Here is a 17,979-nt window from a genome sequence, read left to right as displayed (position 1 = left end):
TTTCTCTAAATTCAAAAGCTTTCTTAGCTCAATCAGATCACTTTCAGATTTATGAAACTTCTCAGTTAAATCCTTTGTCTCTGTATTATTCCTTGGAGAGTTTTTCTCAATTGAAAGTGCACTTCTAACCTCTTTGAGTTTATTGAAAAGATCTTTATTAGTTTTACTCCAAGTCTTCAAATTCTCATCATTATCTTTGATACCAATTGATAGTCCCTATGATGATCAATCTTCAATCTTCAAGTAATAATCCATGGCAGAATCAGATTTAACAATCAAGAAAATTGAGAGGAGATTTGATAGAGAATGTCAAAATAGTCAAAGCTCTATATTTCTCAAATGCATACGTATCTTTACAAAATGAACCTCTCTGCTTACAATTACAAAGACAACACCTTATTTATAGGATCAAACCTTTAAACATAGTCAAAGTCAAACCTGCCTAAGAAAAGTCAGACACGATAACTTTTACAATTATAGACAATATTTAACTTTCTAGACGAATACAATTTAATACTGATTTTCAGTCATAACATAGACTCTTTGGAAATCAAAAGAGATCGGAGTGGGAACTTACCAACATTATTCAGAATGCTATCATTCAAAGGGTGGCTTGGAGGAATAGGTCCAAAAACTCTATGGTGCTTAATGATGATCCTTAATTAGTTGAGGTTGCCATGTTTTGGTGGTGCTGCTTTTGGAGCTGGTCCTTCATCATCTTCTTTAGCTCCTGGTTTATTTCTGTTAGTCTTTGTCTTTTCTAGTACTGTCTTGGTTTGTTATTTCCAAGTTCTTTTGTTGTGTTGTTGGACTTTGTAGTTTTTGACCTTTTCGTTGTTTAATATATAGCCTGGAGTTTTTCCGCTAAAAAAACAGTTTCAACTCAAAACATCCAAATAAGTAAATTACGTTTTTCTTTTCTATAGTTTGTTAAAAGTTATGATTTTTGTTCTTGTGGTTTAGATATTACGATTTTTGTATCAATAGTTTGTAAATCATTGTTTTTTTCGTTCTTATGATTTATAATTTATTGTTGTTTCAGTTGTTTTGGTTTAAAATTCTTTACTAATTTGGTCTCTTATATTTAAAAAGGGTAAAAATAGTTTAGGGACGAAATTAGCAAGAAATTAAAAATCTTAAGAACGAAAACCATAATTTCTAACCGCAAGGACGAAAAATGCAATTTTTATCAAACCATAGGGACGAAATACATAATTTACTCCATCATGAGGTGGGATGTGCAATTGGCGAGATGAGGTGCGAGATCCTACTCGCCTTCAATTCGTGACTTGTTTTAATTCCCACTTGTTTCTTCCATTGACCCTACTCAGCTTCTTGTTTTCCTTCCTGAACAAACTTCCATCTCTCTATCCACTAACACCACACTCATTTCTTTCTCTCATCTTCAATCTCTCTCGCCAGCTACAATGGTGGAAAGCTATCTAGGTGAGGAGTTCAATCTAACAGGGAAGAATCCCAGCGATGAAGCTTTGAAGAGATGGCGCAAGGCCGTCACTCTCGTCAAAAACCACAGCCGAAGATTCCGTCATGTTGCCGACCTCGATAAACGATCTATTCATCAGGACAGATTTACCAAAATCAAGGTTTCATTCTTCTCCCTTCATCTTCCAACACCCTGTTTACTTATTTTTTGTTAGATTCGGATCTCTGTATTTTTATGCGTATTTTCTCTGTGTGAAACAAAAACTAAATCAATGGAACTTGTCTGCAAAATACAAATGGCAACACAACAATAATCAACGAAGATGAACTATACTGGTTCCTGATTGGATCATGTTGAAAATGGGTTGGATTCTAAAAAGCAACTTATATTGATATATTTTTCCTTTGCTTCAAACTTTTGGGGGTGTGCATTTCGTCGCCATGACTTCCGTCGCTATTTTAAGAGATAATTGTACGCTATAATTTAGGGAAACACTATTTCCAGCGCGATTATCATCATTGCTGAAGAACATACTCGAATGAAATTAAAATTAAAATTATCAATGTTCTCTCAGAAACAGTGAATTCTTCGTTACTGATAACTTATTGAAAATACCTAAAAATTATTGTGATTCTTGTAAGAACATACTTTGATAATTTTTAACATCATTGTTTTTATTCTTACTTTTGATATTGCTTTCACTGTTACGTGAGATATCGATTATAATACTATTGTTTATGACTTTATATGGTGGAAATCATTGAGGAAGCTCAAATCATATATATATATATATATATATATATATAGGGTTGGGTTCACGTGAGACCAAGGGTTTTTCGTGAGACCCGTAAGACCAATTTATGTTCATTGATTAAATTTATGAATTAATGATCTAATGGTTGCAAGGTGGCAATTTCGTAATTAGTGAGAAGTCTCATGGCGTTTATAAATGTTCAGATCTGACGATTATAAATCTAATCCAAGGGTTGAGAATTGGTCTTACGGGTCTCACGAAAAACCATTGGTCTCACATGATCCCAAGTCTATATATATATATANTATATATATATATATATATATATATATATATATATATATATATAGAGGAGCGTTCAAATAAAAACCTGTTACATTTATGTAAACCGTGTAAACCAATCTTATCCATCCATTTTCTTGATCAATGACCAAGATTAGTTTACTTTATTTTAGTAAATTAAAAAAAAAAATATATATATATATATATATTAAAATTTTATTTTATTTCTACAGTAAGGGCAAAAATGGTAAACAAAATTTAACATTTGGTAACATCCTTCTCGATATTAATGACACTATTTTCATTTTTTAAAACAATATATTATTTTTAATTTTAAATCACATCCATCAATAAAACATATAAAAAAAATGAATATAATACATCATATTCAATTATATGGAATGAATCATTTTAAATTTTAAATTATATTATATGAACGAAATTGATTTCACCATGAAAATGTTTCGGTTCACATAATTTATTTGCAACAAGACCTTGTTTCACGTTCATGAAACTTGTTTCATTTTCCTTTTCATAATTTATTTTCAAAATGCACCGGTTTTATTTTTTTCCTTTTCATCAACAAAATGGATCAACTACACCATCAATGCAACGGTTTCATCATAAAAATATTTTAGTTCACCTAATTTATTTGCAACATGAATCGGTTTAACGTTCATGAAACCTGTTTCATTTTCCTTTTCATAATTTTTTTCAAAATACACCGGTTTCATTTTGCTTCTCATAAAAAAAAAGATTAACTACACCATCAATGTAACGGGTTCACCATAAAAATGTTTTAGTTCACCTAATTTCTTTGTAACATGAACCGGTTTCACGTTTATGAAACCTGTTTCATTTTGTGGATTTTTTTTGTTCATCTACGTTTTGATGATTTCATTCTATAATTCAATTGTTTCATCAAGACACGACTCATGACAATATATGAAATCTAAATTTTTAATATTTTAATATAATTAAATATTTAAATGTTACCATTTATACAATTTCTTTTATTACGTTTCTTTAATTAAGATTTATTAATAACTTCCATATTTAATAGAAAATATTGTAAATGACCGAAATACCTTTATTGATTAAATTTAATTAGAAAAAAATGGAATTTTACTATTGGTCGAAATTAGTTTACACGGTTTCTTAAAAATACACGGTTTTCATTTGAACGCGCCCTTATAGTTATATGTATATATATATGTATATATATATATATATATATATATATATATATAGGGTTGGCACGTAAGACAGACTGTTTTCGTGAGGCCATCATTTATATATATATATAGGGTATATTTCTTTTAGTGAATACTGTTGGAACCTGTTATTGTCCGTGACTCTGTTTCTTATCGTCGGCACTCTGCTCATGTTAGCGGAATGCGCGTTAATGTCTCGTACATTTATTAGTTCAATAACAATACCATATTTTTATTACTCGCGAGATGAAGCTGTTGTCACCAATCGCCACATGGACCCATTTAACAATAAGAGGATGGGATCATGGTAATGGTGGACGGTCGCGGACCTTTTAATAAATAAAGCTTTATGACAATAAGATACAGAATAAGATGCTGATGCCCCCTTAACTTTATGTAGACTTACGATTCCCCACCCATTAGTTTATGATGAAGACTTGGGTGGGATTGTAACTTTGTTTCGGAAAGCACTTCTCACTCAAAAAAGGGAAATTGACATGTTGGTCCGAAAATAGCTTTTGAATGTTTTAAAAAATATGGGTAAGGAACCATATTCGTTTCATTGAAAATTTTATCATCTATCTGTTTACTTTAAAGTGTTGGATATGAGATTTAAATTCATGATCTTTGAGTAATCACATATAACACTCACAGCGTCTATCTCCAACCTTCACAATAACTTTTATATCTTTTGTTAATATTTCGGCTCTTTAGATATGCATCCTTAAAAATACTACAAAGAATCTTCTAATGTTGGATGGATGTTTTAATTTTGTAGATAAGAATATGTTTATTGTTAGTAATGTTACATCGACCTGGCCTAGCTCCAAATCAATGTGCCCATTGTTTTCATGAGATTTAGTCAAATTATGTAGGCATTTTAATTTTAAATATCTAGTCTAGTTTGGTGTTCTATTGTTATGTCTATAGTATTTGATACGACTTGATTAGAGGGAGGTTGTAGCCCTTAACTACAACACCTTAGTTGGTATAACCTCTCAACTGAGACAACTTCTTGATCCTAACTAACATACATGCTTTAGTGGATTTGGTTAAGCACTTAAGTTGATGCTAAAATGTGTTACCCTCTTAGAAAGATATAAGGTTAATTCTCAAATAAAGAAAACTTCTTGTCCCTAACTAACTAACTAACATATATGCTTTTAATGAATTTGGTTAAGAAATTAAGTCGATGATAAGATGTAGGTAATTTCTTAGAAAGAGAAAATGTCTTAAGTAAACTAAGGCAAACAATGGAATATGTTTAATTTTCTTAAGAAGATATTAATTAATATGAGATGAAAGTTTTTGAGATTCATAAACACACCCACTTCATGCACTAAGCTAGTTTTCATGTTGAATTGGGTTTTCTTTATTAAGAACAAAGTATCTGTAGAATTAAAGTCAAAATACTGAGGCATTTTGTTATACAATTACAGGACCATCTTCTTTTCTAGATATAACATTAATGGGTTTCTTGAAATCACAGGCACCTATCATTTATTAGTAGACTTTGTCTTGGGGGATGAACTTGTTACTTGGATTGGATGACATAATGCCGTGCCCACCAGAAGTTCGTTCGTTTTTTATTTTCAATAATTTTGAAAATTTCACCCTCTCTTCCTGATCCTATTGATGGAAATTGAAAGTGGACCCCGAATAAGTTGGCTTGTCATACCTTAGATATCAACAACCAACTGAATTATCGTGTGGCCACAATAATTTTAAAGGATTTGGAGTTTGTCAAAGGATTTGAAATTAAAGGGATTTGAAATCTTTGATGTAAAATATAATTCCATTTTTTATAAATACAAACTATAAATAATTAAATTATTTTTTATTAACAAATTATTAGACAATAAATGTCTTAAGCATATTTTAAAACATTATTATAAACAAATCCTACAAAATCCCGTGAAACCCCAACCACCCCCGAAGAATTTCAAATCCTATGTTTGAAGGATTTCAACAGAATCCTAGGATTCTAGATCCAAACAATCCTGCATACCAAACACGAGATTTGAATGGATTTAAAATCCAATTTTATTTCATTCCTGCAAACTAAACGGATCCGTAGATTATCGTCATGGTTGGAGATGATTAGTCTAAATACTATAAATTTGAGTCCTAGAGTTTAGCTCTAATACTATATTTAGCATTTGTAGTTGAAGATGTTCTAAAACATGTATATTAAATATGTATATTTATGTAATTCGTATAATCAATCAAGGGGTAGAACACAATTAGTTTAACAATCTTATTTTTGGAAGATTTGTTTCCTTTAACCATTTTCCAAACCATTCATTCCCGGAACCGAAGAAGATAATTGGTAGAAGATAAATTGTAACAAAGAAAAATGACAAGTTTTATGCTTGTTGAAATGTGTTCTTTTTTTTAGTTTTATCTCTCAAATTTGCCTCTTCTAATTTTATTGGTTCTATCAATTGCGAAAACCGTGTATAACAATATATACTATAATTCAATATCAAAATTAATTAATGAATCATTGTGCTCAACAAAAACTTATGGTTCTTACTGAACATTAAAAAAAAGATAGACGCTACTCTCTAAGACCTCCTTATCGTGTTGGTCATGATAGGATAGGAGAGGTAAAAATAAATCTTAATGGGCAAATGAACCGAACTTCTACTATTGGGATGGGATGGGATATATCAAAAAAGACTCTTATTGAATTAATTCAAATATCAGAGAGATAGCCCTTTTATTTAATCGATATTTTGAAAAAAGATCATTAGAGACAGGACAGAGACGAAGTTTCCTTGAACTTTCCCTCCTCTTTTTGACATAGACAGACATGAGTTGGCCTTGTCACAATCAACTTACAGTGTAGAAAACTCACATAGAAAAAGACATTAATTAATGTTGTAGACGTATAGTATGGTTCCTCATGCGGGTTATTAATATTTATCATATATATAAATATTTATATCTAAAATAACAATAAATAATAAAATAATTTAACTATTCAGCATGCTGGGTTGAGTTCCTATAAGGAGAGTTAAGATGAAAATAGGGTTAAAGTAAGAAGCGTAATAAGAGATCTCTACTCTTGGATTACATTAGGATGAGATGCACCGAACCAATTCTCATATCAAGCGCGATTCATTGGAGATTAAAGGTAATCAAAGGTTTAAATTATTTCTTACGCTTCTCATCTTAACTCTTCCTGTCAAAAGCATATAAGATAACATTATGTTTATACCAACCATAATCTCACATCGTGCTGTTATAACCTTAAATTTACTTTTCTTGAAATTGTGGTCATAAAACAATTGTTACTCTGTGCATCCTAAACTAAAGAAAGGTCTAGAATATATAAAAAATGATATATAATTTTAGACATATATAATTATTATACTTTTTAATTAAACTTATAATAACCTTACTCTTATTTACTTTCTCTCTTGTCACAACTTTTCAATATGTGTGGTTAATTAAAGGTCGTTTTCAGAATTTAGTTATATATCTTTTGGGATTTTTTAGACAAATATAAGTAAAAATGTGGAACATTATTTAATGATGGACAAAATATTATTAAATATATTAGTTTGGCCAGCGTACACATTTTCATGTTCCCAAAAAATGTCTATTTGCTGGTGCCCAGGACCCAATTCCTATGCGTGTTTGGATGTTTGCGCCAACAGTGCCACCACGTGACTTTCATCATAAGTAACATATCAATGAATTAATGAAGAAAATAGATTAATGAGTGTTTTGGTTTCAATTACATGGTAAACTGATTAACCAATTTTTTTAATTATAAATACATGTTGAAATGTCAGTTGTGCAAATTGTATATTCATATTAAAATTAGTAATTAAAATACAACTAATGATAATTCATAATTAAAATCTATTTAATTAATATATTATGAGTATAATTAAAAAAATAAAAAGGCGATTGTTTACATTAATTAAAGAGTAAAATACACAAAATAACAATCTATTTTCATAATTTTTTTTATTATAGCATTATACTTTCAGTTTTTCTTATTATAACAATGTACTTTCTTTACTCATTATAGCATTGGGTAATTTTTTGATTTAAATTTACCCATTATACCAGGTTTTCATGTCACCTCATTGTCCACGTAGGTTGTCTACATGTACTATAGTTATGTGACTTTCTTATTACAACATTATACTTTCAAAATTATTTTAGGGTTAAATGCATAAAATAACATTCTACTTTTGTTTTTCTTTATTACAGCAATGTACTTTCAAATTATTTTTTATTAAGGCATCATACTTTAAAAAATCTACTCATTATAGCAATGGGTAACTTGTTACTTTTTAAATCGGTTAACCCCTTGACTTTTTTTGTTTGTGTGACTTTAATGAGGTGATGTGAATGACACATCATTTTGATGACTTAACTAAAATAAAAATAAAAACCTATTTCAAATTATTATTAGTGATTTTCATTTTTCATTATTATGATTTAAAAAAATATTTAATTTTTTTGACCTTTTCTTATTAAGTTGCATGTAAATTAAATTTCTTAAATAAATATGATACATTATTTTACGAGATATATTTTGTTTGTAAAAAAAATAACATTTCTTATTTTATGTTGTTTAACAAAATACATATCTTTTAAAGTTCTCTCTAAAATATTAACGAAATAAATTGTGATCTACAATTTTTTAATATTAATTATTATATTAATAAATAATTCAAAAATAATAATTAATTTAATATATTTATACGTCACGTAAAAGTTTTTGAACAAATATAATATATATTCTTTAAAAGATAATATTTTTTTGGTAAAAAAAAACAATTCTTATTTTATTTTTCCAAAAAACACATTTTTTTTTCAAAAATATCAGCGAGATAAGTTGTTTTCTCCTAGTTTTATTAATATTGGTATATTAATGAATAATTTAGAATTTTTCTAATTCATTTAATATATTTATTAAATAATATGTAAAATATCTAAATATTAAAATTAAAAGTATATTGTTTAATAAAAACTAGTAGACGCTATAATAAAATAATTTTGAAAGTATAATGTTGTAATAAGAAAGTCACATAACCATAGTACATGTGGACAACTTACGTGGACAAATGAGGTGGCATGAAAACCTGGTATAATGGATAAATTTAAATCAAAAGGTTACTCAATGTTATAATGAGTAAATTTTTCAAAATACAATGTCCTAATACAAAATAGTTTGAAAGTACATTATTATAATAAGAAAAACTGAAAGTACAATGCTATAATAAAAAAATTATGAAAGTAGATTGCTATTTTGTGCATTTTACCCATTATGAAAGTTGGTTCCATTTTGATGCATTTTTCCCTAAATTAATTATTATTTTTGAATTATTTATTAATATTATAATTAATATTAAAAAATTATAGATCACAATTTATTTCGTTAACATTTTAGAGAGAACTTTAAAATATATGTATTTTTTTAAACAACATAAAATAAGAAGTGTTACTTTTTTTACAAATAAAATATATCTCGAAAATAATGTATCATATTTATTTAAGAAATTTAATTTACATGCAACTTAATAAGAAAAGGTCAAAAAAATTAAATGTTTTTTTAAATCATAGTAATGAAAAATGAAAATCACTAATAATAATTTGAAATAGGTTTTTATTTTTATTTTAGTTAAGTCATCAAAATGATGTGTCATTTACATCACCTCATTAAAGTCACACAAGCAAAAAAAGTCAAGGAGTTAACCGGTTTAAAAGGTAACAAGTTACCCATTGCTATAATGGGTAGATTTTTTAAAGTATGATGCCTTAATAAAAAATAATTTGAAAGTATATTGCTGTAATAAAGAAAATCAAAAATAGAGTGCTATAATAAGAAAATTTATTGAAGTAAGTTGCTATTTTATGCATTTAACCCTCGGTTGTTTTCGTATCCTCTTAATAATTAACATTCTTGTTATATATATTTTTAAAGTTTAATATATTAATTTTTATAAATAAAAATATAAATAATATAAAGTTAAAATAATGGAACTCTGAAAACGTAAAGCTTGATAAAAGTTTTCGTCATAGTGTTTCCTTTAATGATCTTGTTTCCTTTTATGAGTACAGTAATGAAATTAATCTCTGTTCCAAGTGATCCACTATCTATCTTTTGTTAGAATTAAACTGTTCAATTCATGGTGTTCATGCTTAGATTCCTAACTACCCAGAACAACTAACTGTTTATAGTTTCATTTATATGATCAAGTTAATAATGATCTCTCTCTTCTCTTCCATTGTCTCACCTTTACCAGGAAAATCTGCGGGTTACCTTTCTAACTGTACGAGCAGCAATGCGGTTTATGGATGGTATGCTTTCTATGCATAAAGTTGCAAAAAAATGAAGTGAATTCGACTGGACCTCATGAGTTCTGTTTAATGCATGAAATTAATCTTTCGTTTCCAAAATTTTAACTAGCTATATTCATAATACAACAAAAAACTAATATTTGAATCCTCTTTCAGCAGGTGGCACTCATCCTGATAATCATAAACCAAAAGATGCAAAAGTTTCAGACTTTCGCAATAATCCAGATAAACTAGCATCCATGGTTCAAAACTATGATATGAAGACCTTGCTATCCCTTGGGGGAGTTGATGGAATCGCAAAAGCAGTAGAGGTATCGATAGATGAAGGAGTCAAATCAAACGATTTTTCTGTTAGACAAGAGACTTATGGTGTCAACAAATATACTGAGAAGCCTTCCAAAAGCTTTTTTATGTTTGTATGGGAGGCTCTTCATGATTTAACCCTTATCATCCTTATAGTTTGTGCACTGGTTTCAATAGGTGTGGGGCTTGCAACTGAAGGTTGGCCAGATGGAATATATGATGGATTGGGTATCCTTCTTAGTATATTACTAGTTGTTACTGTTACTGCTGTGAGTGACTACAAACAGTCCTTACAATTTAAGGATTTGGACAAAGAAAAGAAAAAGATATCCTGTCATGTAACAAGAGATGGCGGTCGAATGAAGGTTTCCATTTATGATTTGGTTGTCGGAGATGTTGTTCATTTATCCATCGGTGACCAAGTTCCAGCCGATGGGATATTTATATCTGGGTACAGCTTGTTGATTGATGAGTCGAGCTTGACTGGTGAGAGCCATGCTGTGAATATAGACAACAAGAAACCGTTTCTTCTTGGAGGAACTAAAGTGCAAGATGGCTCAGCCAAGATGCTTGTTGCAGCAGTCGGTATGAGAACCGAATGGGGAAAGTTGATGGAAACATTAAGCGAAGAAGGTGAAAACGAGACCCCTTTGCAAGTAAAGTTGAATGGTGTCGCTACAATCATCGGTAAAATTGGATTGGGGTTTGCTGTGCTGACTTTTCTTGTGTTAACTGTGAGGTTTCTGATAGAAAAAGCACTGAGAAATGAGTTTTCAAGCTGGACTTCAAGTGATGCAATGAGTATGTTGGACTACTTTGCCACTGCAGTAACAATTATTGTTGTTGCAGTGCCCGAAGGACTACCTTTAGCAGTCACACTCAGCCTTGCCTTCGCTATGAAAAAATTAATGGACGATAAAGCCCTTGTAAGACATCTTACTGCTTGTGAAACCATGGGTTCTTCTACTTGCATATGTACAGATAAAACCGGGACTTTGACAACAAACCATATGGTGGTCGACAAAATATGGGTATCCGGGAAAACGAAAGATGTTAAAGAACCTTCCGAATTATCTCAAGATCTTTCAACTACTATCTTGGAGTGTATATTTGAATGTACAAGTGCTGAGGTGGTTAAAGATAAGGATGGTAAAACTTCTATTTTGGGCAGTCCAACAGAATCAGCTATCTTAGAATACGGTTTGCTTTTGGGTGGTGATTTTAGTACAATACGTGGTGCGATTAAAGTAATAAAAATGGAACCTTTTAATTCCGCAAAAAAGAAAATGTCCGTGATTGTTTGTCTACCCGATGGTCAAATTCGTGCCTTCTGCAAAGGTGCGTCAGAAATAGTATTGGGAATGTGTGACAAGATCGTGGATGTCAGCGGAGAAGTTGTTTCCATGTCTGATGAGAAAGCAAAACTTATTACAGATGTTATTAAGACGTTTGCAGATAACGCATTAAGAACTCTTTGCTTGGCTTATTCTGATGTTGAAGATGGGTTCAATATGCAAAAAGACATACCCAAAGATAGCTATGTGTTGCTTGCGGTCATCGGTATTAAGGACCCACTTAGACCAGGGGTTAAGGAGGCGGTCGAAACGTGTTCAGCAGCGGGGATTACTGTGCGTATGGTTACTGGTGATAATATCCATACAGCCAGAGCCATAGCAAAGGAATGTGGCATACTTACTGAAGGTGGGTTGGCCATTGAAGGTCCAGAATTTCGAGCTAAAACCACACAAGAAAAGAGTATACTAGCACCAAGAATTCAGGTACAAATTTATCACTAAAAGTTGATTTTAGTTATAGGACGGAAATTGTATTTTTAAACATAAATACAGGTAATGGCTAGATCATCACCAACAGATAAGTTAGATCTTGTAAAGCATTTGAGGGGACTGTCTGAAGTTGTTGCAGTTACTGGTGATGGGACGAATGATGCTCCAGCTTTGCATGAATCAGACATTGGATTCGCCATGGGTATAGCTGGAACAGAGGTTGGTGTCTCTTTTTATCCTTTTGGTTCATAATCGTTTTCTTATAATTGATCTATACCCAAATCAAAACTTGAAATGGATATTACTCTTTTCTTGATATGAAAAAGTTTGACAAATTGCTACGAGAATTAGGACCACTTTGTTAGCAACTTAATGAGCTTGATGTGACTCACGGTTTATTCTAACACTTATATAAGATTGTTTGGTGGTGTTTTAATTAGGGCCACTTATTCAGGAGAAGCTTTATACAGAAAACCAAGTTTTTTCAGACCTGTCCCCTCCCAATTAAAAAACATGCACCTTCCATCTATGAAAAATCTCTCAAACAAAAACATTCCCAAGTTATACAGATAGATTAGTCCATACAATAACTTTATCCATACAAGATTTGTTGAAAAATCAACCAAAAAAACCCTTAGATTTGAATAGCAAAATAGGTAAGCATGTTAATTGTACTTTTGCATATTTAATTACATACTCAAAAGGAAGCTATCATATATGAATTATTAGTTGCTTTTAACATTACCTTTGTCAAATTATTTGCTCCCATTCTTTTGTCCTAAATTAGTACATATTCCCCTTTCACACACTTTTCATTAGTGGGTTCAAAAAACAACTCTACATTTTAGGATAGATCTTAGTTTGTATACATGTTATCAATTATCCTCAACAACCCACCTCCAGATGGGATATATTGTGTTAATAGAAAATAACGAAATTGGTATGACTATGAAGTATAAACATGTGGTTAAAAAATATGAAGATGAATCAACTTTTATTTTCCTGTTTTGCCAATTATGAACTGCATAGAATATGAAAAGGAAGTGACATACAGAGGAAAGAAAAGTTAAGTGGGTTCTATTACTTGTTAACCTGCTTGCCAATCATTCTGGGAGAAACTGAGGTTTTATGTGCTGCCTGGTTTTGTTCATTTTCCCTCAACACTTTAATAGAAACTATAATATGTCTAAAAGGCATTCCAGTTGAGCTTTTGTGGTAAGTTATTGTATATATTCTTACTTTGAGTTCTGAAAAACCAAACCAAACGAGGCGAGTATATCTCATTTAGAGATAAAGTCTGAGGATATCGGTTTTGTTTCTTTTTGCTTTTTTGTCAGCATGATTCGCTCTTTGGAAATAAATATTTCTATACTTGGTTCTCAACGCACCATAAACTTACAGGTTGCGAAGGAACAAGCAGATGTCATTGTGATGGATGACGATTTTGCAACAATTGTAAAAGTAGCGAAATGGGGACGTGCAGTATACATAAACATCCAAAAGTTTGTCCAGTTTCAGTTAACCGTCAATATCGTTGCTCTCATGATCAACTTTGTCTCGGCGTGCATCACAGGTGCGTTCGTCTTCATCAATACTCCTTTCACATACCCTCCTCCATGTGGGATTTAGGACCTGTTTTTTAGCAGCTTAAAGGGACTTGCAGCTTATTCAGTCAGCTATTCATGACTCTTTGGTAGTGGCTTAATAATATAGAAAGTGGCTTATTCAGTAAGCTTTTGGGACGGAGCTTTATGCAGAAAGCCAGGTTTTTTCCAAACATGTCCCTCTCTATTAAAAAACACGCTCCTTCTATCTATGGAAAAGTTCTCCAAAACAAAAATCTACCCAAACCACACAGACAACTTTATTCATACAAGACTTAATAAAAAACCAACCAAACAGTCCTTATTGTGCTCCTTTCATTTGGTTTATACTGCAATCATCTCCTCTTTGTTTTCTTATCTGAACTTCAGGGTCTGCTCCCCTTACTGCTGTGCAATTGCTATGGGTGAATTTGATCATGGACACGTTGGGTGCGTTAGCATTAGCCACTGAACCGCCAAATGACGGACTGATGGCTAGACCACCCGTTAAACAAAGCGAAAGTTTCATTACAAAGACCATGTGGAGGAATATTCTTGGCCAAAGTGTTTACCAAATGGCTATCCTATTTGTCTTGAACTTTGCCGGGAAAACCATATTGAATTTGCAAGGGCCCGATGCAACTGCCGTCCTCAATACTTTCATCTTCAACACCTTCGTCTTCTGTCAGGTATAATTTTAAAATCAAACTCATTTTGTTTCTCTTTTTAGTACATCTTCTTTTACTCAGAATATTTTCCAAAAGAGCTATTGAGTAGAGAATGGGGTTTATATATACATTGAAGTGGAAATGTCCACATCTAGCCAATATGGGACTCTAACATGCTCTTTCCGACTGGTGCTAGATCGGCACAATGTCCTAAAGTACACAGATGCCCAGCGGTAGACGTTGGCTCTGGTACCATGTGAGGTTACATGGAACCCAAGATATCACCCTCCAAAAGATCCTTGAGGAGAGAAAAGCAGGCTTAAGCATATAATGAAGTAGAAAGTAATGAGTCTAGCCAATGTGAGACTCTTGACACCTCCAATGGAGGCTAGGCAGACACCGTGTGAGGTTACATGAAACTCCATCAGATTATGTTATACCCTAGCCCAAATCGTAAACATAAACGCCCACACTGGCTAGATTCATAAACGATTACAAACAGAAACAGAATTACAGTAGCTAGAATTTCTTATTTGGAACGAATAAGATTGAAATTGTCGGCCAATCTTTATCGATACAGAATTGATACGCTTCCCAGACTTTCGAGAGGTCTGGGCATCTCTCCCTGAGCTTACGCTCTCAACAGAACTCACCAGAAAGTAAAAACAGAATACTGACTATGACTAACAGCTTCCTATTTAAGCAAAACAGAATTACCAATCTACCCCTCCCTCTTATTCGTGTCTACAGCAAAAGACTAAACAGACTCAATTAACTTCCTCTTCTATAAGTGAACCTCAAAGGAGGTTTATCAGATTACTCTCTAAAAGAGCCATTAAGGAGAAAAGGGGATTCAACATAGATTGAAGTAGGAAAATCTAGCCAATATGGGACTCTTAACACCCCCCCCCCCTCAACCCAGATAGAGGCTAGACGTGCACAAATGTCTTAGAGTGTCGAGTCTTGAGCACAGATGTCCTAGATGTAGACCATGACTTTGATACCATGCGAGATTATATGAAATTTCATTAGATTATTCTCCAAAAGAGCCCTTGAGGAGAAAAGCGAGATGGGTTTTAATATAAATTGAAGCAGAAAGGTCTAAATCTAGTTGATGTAGGACTCTAACAACTAACTAACTAACCATAATGTGCAGGTGTTTAACGAAGTAAACAGCCGCGACATGGATAAAATAAATGTTTTCCGTGGGATGTTCAGTAGTTGGATATTCATTGGTGTGACAGTATCGACCGTTGTTTTTCAAGTTATCATCGTGGAGTTCCTTGGGACTTTTGCAAGCACGGTGCCTTTAAACTGGGAACTATGGTTGCTTAGCATTGCACTAGGATCTGTGGGCATGCCAATTGCGGTTATTTTGAAGTGCTTTCCTATTAAGCCAGTTGTCCATGATGGTTACGAGATCCTCTCGGCTGGTCCAGAAAGTGTCTGATGTAAAAGGCCATAAACTTCAGTTTTGTACGATCAAACAACTCAATTCTGTCGGGATTGTTTCTTTTTTGGTGATACAAAAAGGCGAGGAAAATGTGATACAGCTCCATACCAAGCTTTGGTAAACACAGAACATACATCAGTTTCTTGCTCTTAATTTCCGATTTATGCATATGGTCTGAAATTATACATTTGTTCGAATATCGTTTGTGGGATCGAGTTATGGGGTTTTGCAGAACGTACACAAATGAGTTATGGATATGGAATGGAAGAACAATTTTGATGAACTTATAATATGTATCAAGTAAATAAATAAGACTTCATTTATGAAGAAGATTGTTGGTATATATATTTGTTAGTAATGGTTGATGGTTGGTTTGAAAATGTATGTAGAAAAGAGTGATGAATGAGAAGGGATGAGTGTAAGAGGTTGGAAGAAAGCCTGGGCTACAAATGCAAGTCCAAGTGCGATAACCGAGCTTAATCGGTGGCTATAAATACGTTGAAGAAAAGAACCACGGAATTGAAGTGACTCCTACTCCAAGTCTTTGATCTCCTCTCTCAATGGAAAGGAAAGGAAAGGATAGCAGCTTCATCAATTCCTTTACAAACCATTGCGTAAGGCCTTGCTTGCTTTGTGGCCTACGATGGAATTTAAAGAAGAGCATAAGGTCATATATTCTATGGGACTACGTTAGTTATCATGAAGGATGTATGTCTCTTTATAGCCGAGCCAACTCCAACTCATTTGGGCCCCTTAGTCTTAGTGGTTCTAACCAAGCAGCATGCAAATCCCGGTTCACCTTGGTCTAGTACTGGGTTGGCCTGGCCCAAAAAGTTTTTTTTTTCTTAATTATCTATGTCTATACTATCATTTGACTAAAACTCTTAAAAACTCTTAAACCCGTATCTGATTTTATCCCATATCTGAATTCGTGTAACTAACTGCAGATAAACACAATCAAATACAAGATAAACATTTCATTTTAAATATAAAAAATCTAAAATATAATTAGTATAATCATTAAATTCTAACATAATACTTAATTATTATCTTTATAAAATGTTATATTATTATAACCAAAAATAAATTATTTCGTTATTAAACTTAAATTAAATTATGCATAAGCACAACTTATTAAAGCTCGACGTTTGAATTCGTGTAACTAACTGCAGATAAACATGATCAAATAGAGGATAAACATTTCATTTTAAAATATAAAAAATCTAAAATATAATTAGGATAATTATCGAGTTCCAACAAAATAAATAATTATTATCTTTATAAAAAAATTATATTATCAAACCAAATATAAATTACTTCGTTATTGTACATAAATTAAATTATAAAAAAAATTGAATTAAAAAATTATACAAAAAAATGAGGAATTTCAAATAGTTAATTTGATACTAATATCGATATATTTTTGTCAAATATTTATATAATTTCAAACATATATTTTATTCAAAAATAAAAACATCATCGCTTTCTCAAAATCACATAAAGCCATATTATAACATCGACTGAGATAAAAAATAAAATGAAATATTAAAATCACGATGTATCTCGTTGCATTGCGAGTACGCTTCTAGTTATATTATAAAGCATTTGGCTAAAACTCTTAAAAACTCTTAAAACTCTTAAACTCGTTCATCCCTAAACGATTTCATCCCTATCCGATTTCATCGCATATCTGAATTCGTGTAACTAACTGCAGAAAAACACAATCAAATACATCATAAACATCTCATTTTAAATATAAAAAATCTAAAATATAATTAAGATAATCATTGAGTTCTAACAGAATACTTAATTATTATCTTTATAAAATGTTATATTATTAAATCAAAAATAAATTATTTCATTATTAAACTTAAATTAAATTATGAAAAAAAATAATCTATACTATATTATAAAACATTTGACAAAAACTCTTAAAAACTACTTTTTATGTGTAAAGTATTGTTTATTAATGCATATTACTTAAAACTCAAGATTACAAGTATTATTTTTGCGTAAGTACAACTTATTAAAGCTTCATAATTGAATTTGTGTAACTAATTGCAGATAAACATAATCAAATACAAGATAACATCTTATTTTAAATATAAAAAATCTAAAATATAATTAGGATAATTATTGAGTTCTAACAGAATACTTAATTATTATC

General features: G+C 31.4%; 1 protein-coding gene across 2 annotated transcripts; it reads left to right on the top strand.

Annotated features, from left to right (window-relative positions):
* The first annotated feature begins 1,331 nt into the window (after window positions 1-1,331).
* LOC112518048 (calcium-transporting ATPase 4, plasma membrane-type-like) lies at window positions 1,332-16,157 on the top strand. Of its 2 annotated transcripts, none has more exons than XM_025125579.1 (7): window positions 1,332-1,604; window positions 9,967-10,021; window positions 10,178-12,102; window positions 12,172-12,327; window positions 13,510-13,681; window positions 14,082-14,380; window positions 15,516-16,157. In XM_025125579.1, the coding sequence occupies exons 1-7, from the start codon at window positions 1,428-1,430 to the stop codon at window positions 15,807-15,809; spliced, it is 3,078 nt and encodes a 1,025-aa protein (XP_024981347.1). In that variant the 5' UTR covers window positions 1,332-1,427; the 3' UTR covers window positions 15,810-16,157. The 2 variants fall into 2 exon arrangements, with proteins under 2 accessions (XP_024981347.1, XP_024981348.1); XM_025125580.1 differs by having other exon boundaries at window positions 1,333-1,604; window positions 10,181-12,102.
* Window positions 16,158-17,979: the final 1,822 nt, after the last annotated feature.

Source organism: Cynara cardunculus, assembly GCF_001531365.2.
Source record: "Cynara cardunculus var. scolymus isolate 2C chromosome LG 9, CcrdV1, whole genome shotgun sequence".
NCBI classification, from domain to species: domain Eukaryota; kingdom Viridiplantae; phylum Streptophyta; class Magnoliopsida; order Asterales; family Asteraceae; genus Cynara; species Cynara cardunculus.
Note: the sequence above shows the minus strand (reverse complement) of the source record. Positions and strands in the feature narration are given on the sequence as shown.

Bases quoted from the DNA above. Each gene is read 5' to 3' on its own strand.
- LOC112518048 (XM_025125579.1), top strand. From the start codon at position 1,428: ATGGTGGAAAGCTATCTAGGTGAGGAGTTCAATCTAACAGGGAAGAAT. The intron at 10,022-10,177 runs GTATGCTTTCTA...ATCCTCTTTCAG, and splicing joins AGCAATGCGGTTTATGGATG to CAGGTGGCACTCATCCTGAT. The intron at 13,682-14,081 runs GTGCGTTCGTCT...TCTGAACTTCAG, and splicing joins TGTCTCGGCGTGCATCACAG to GGTCTGCTCCCCTTACTGCT.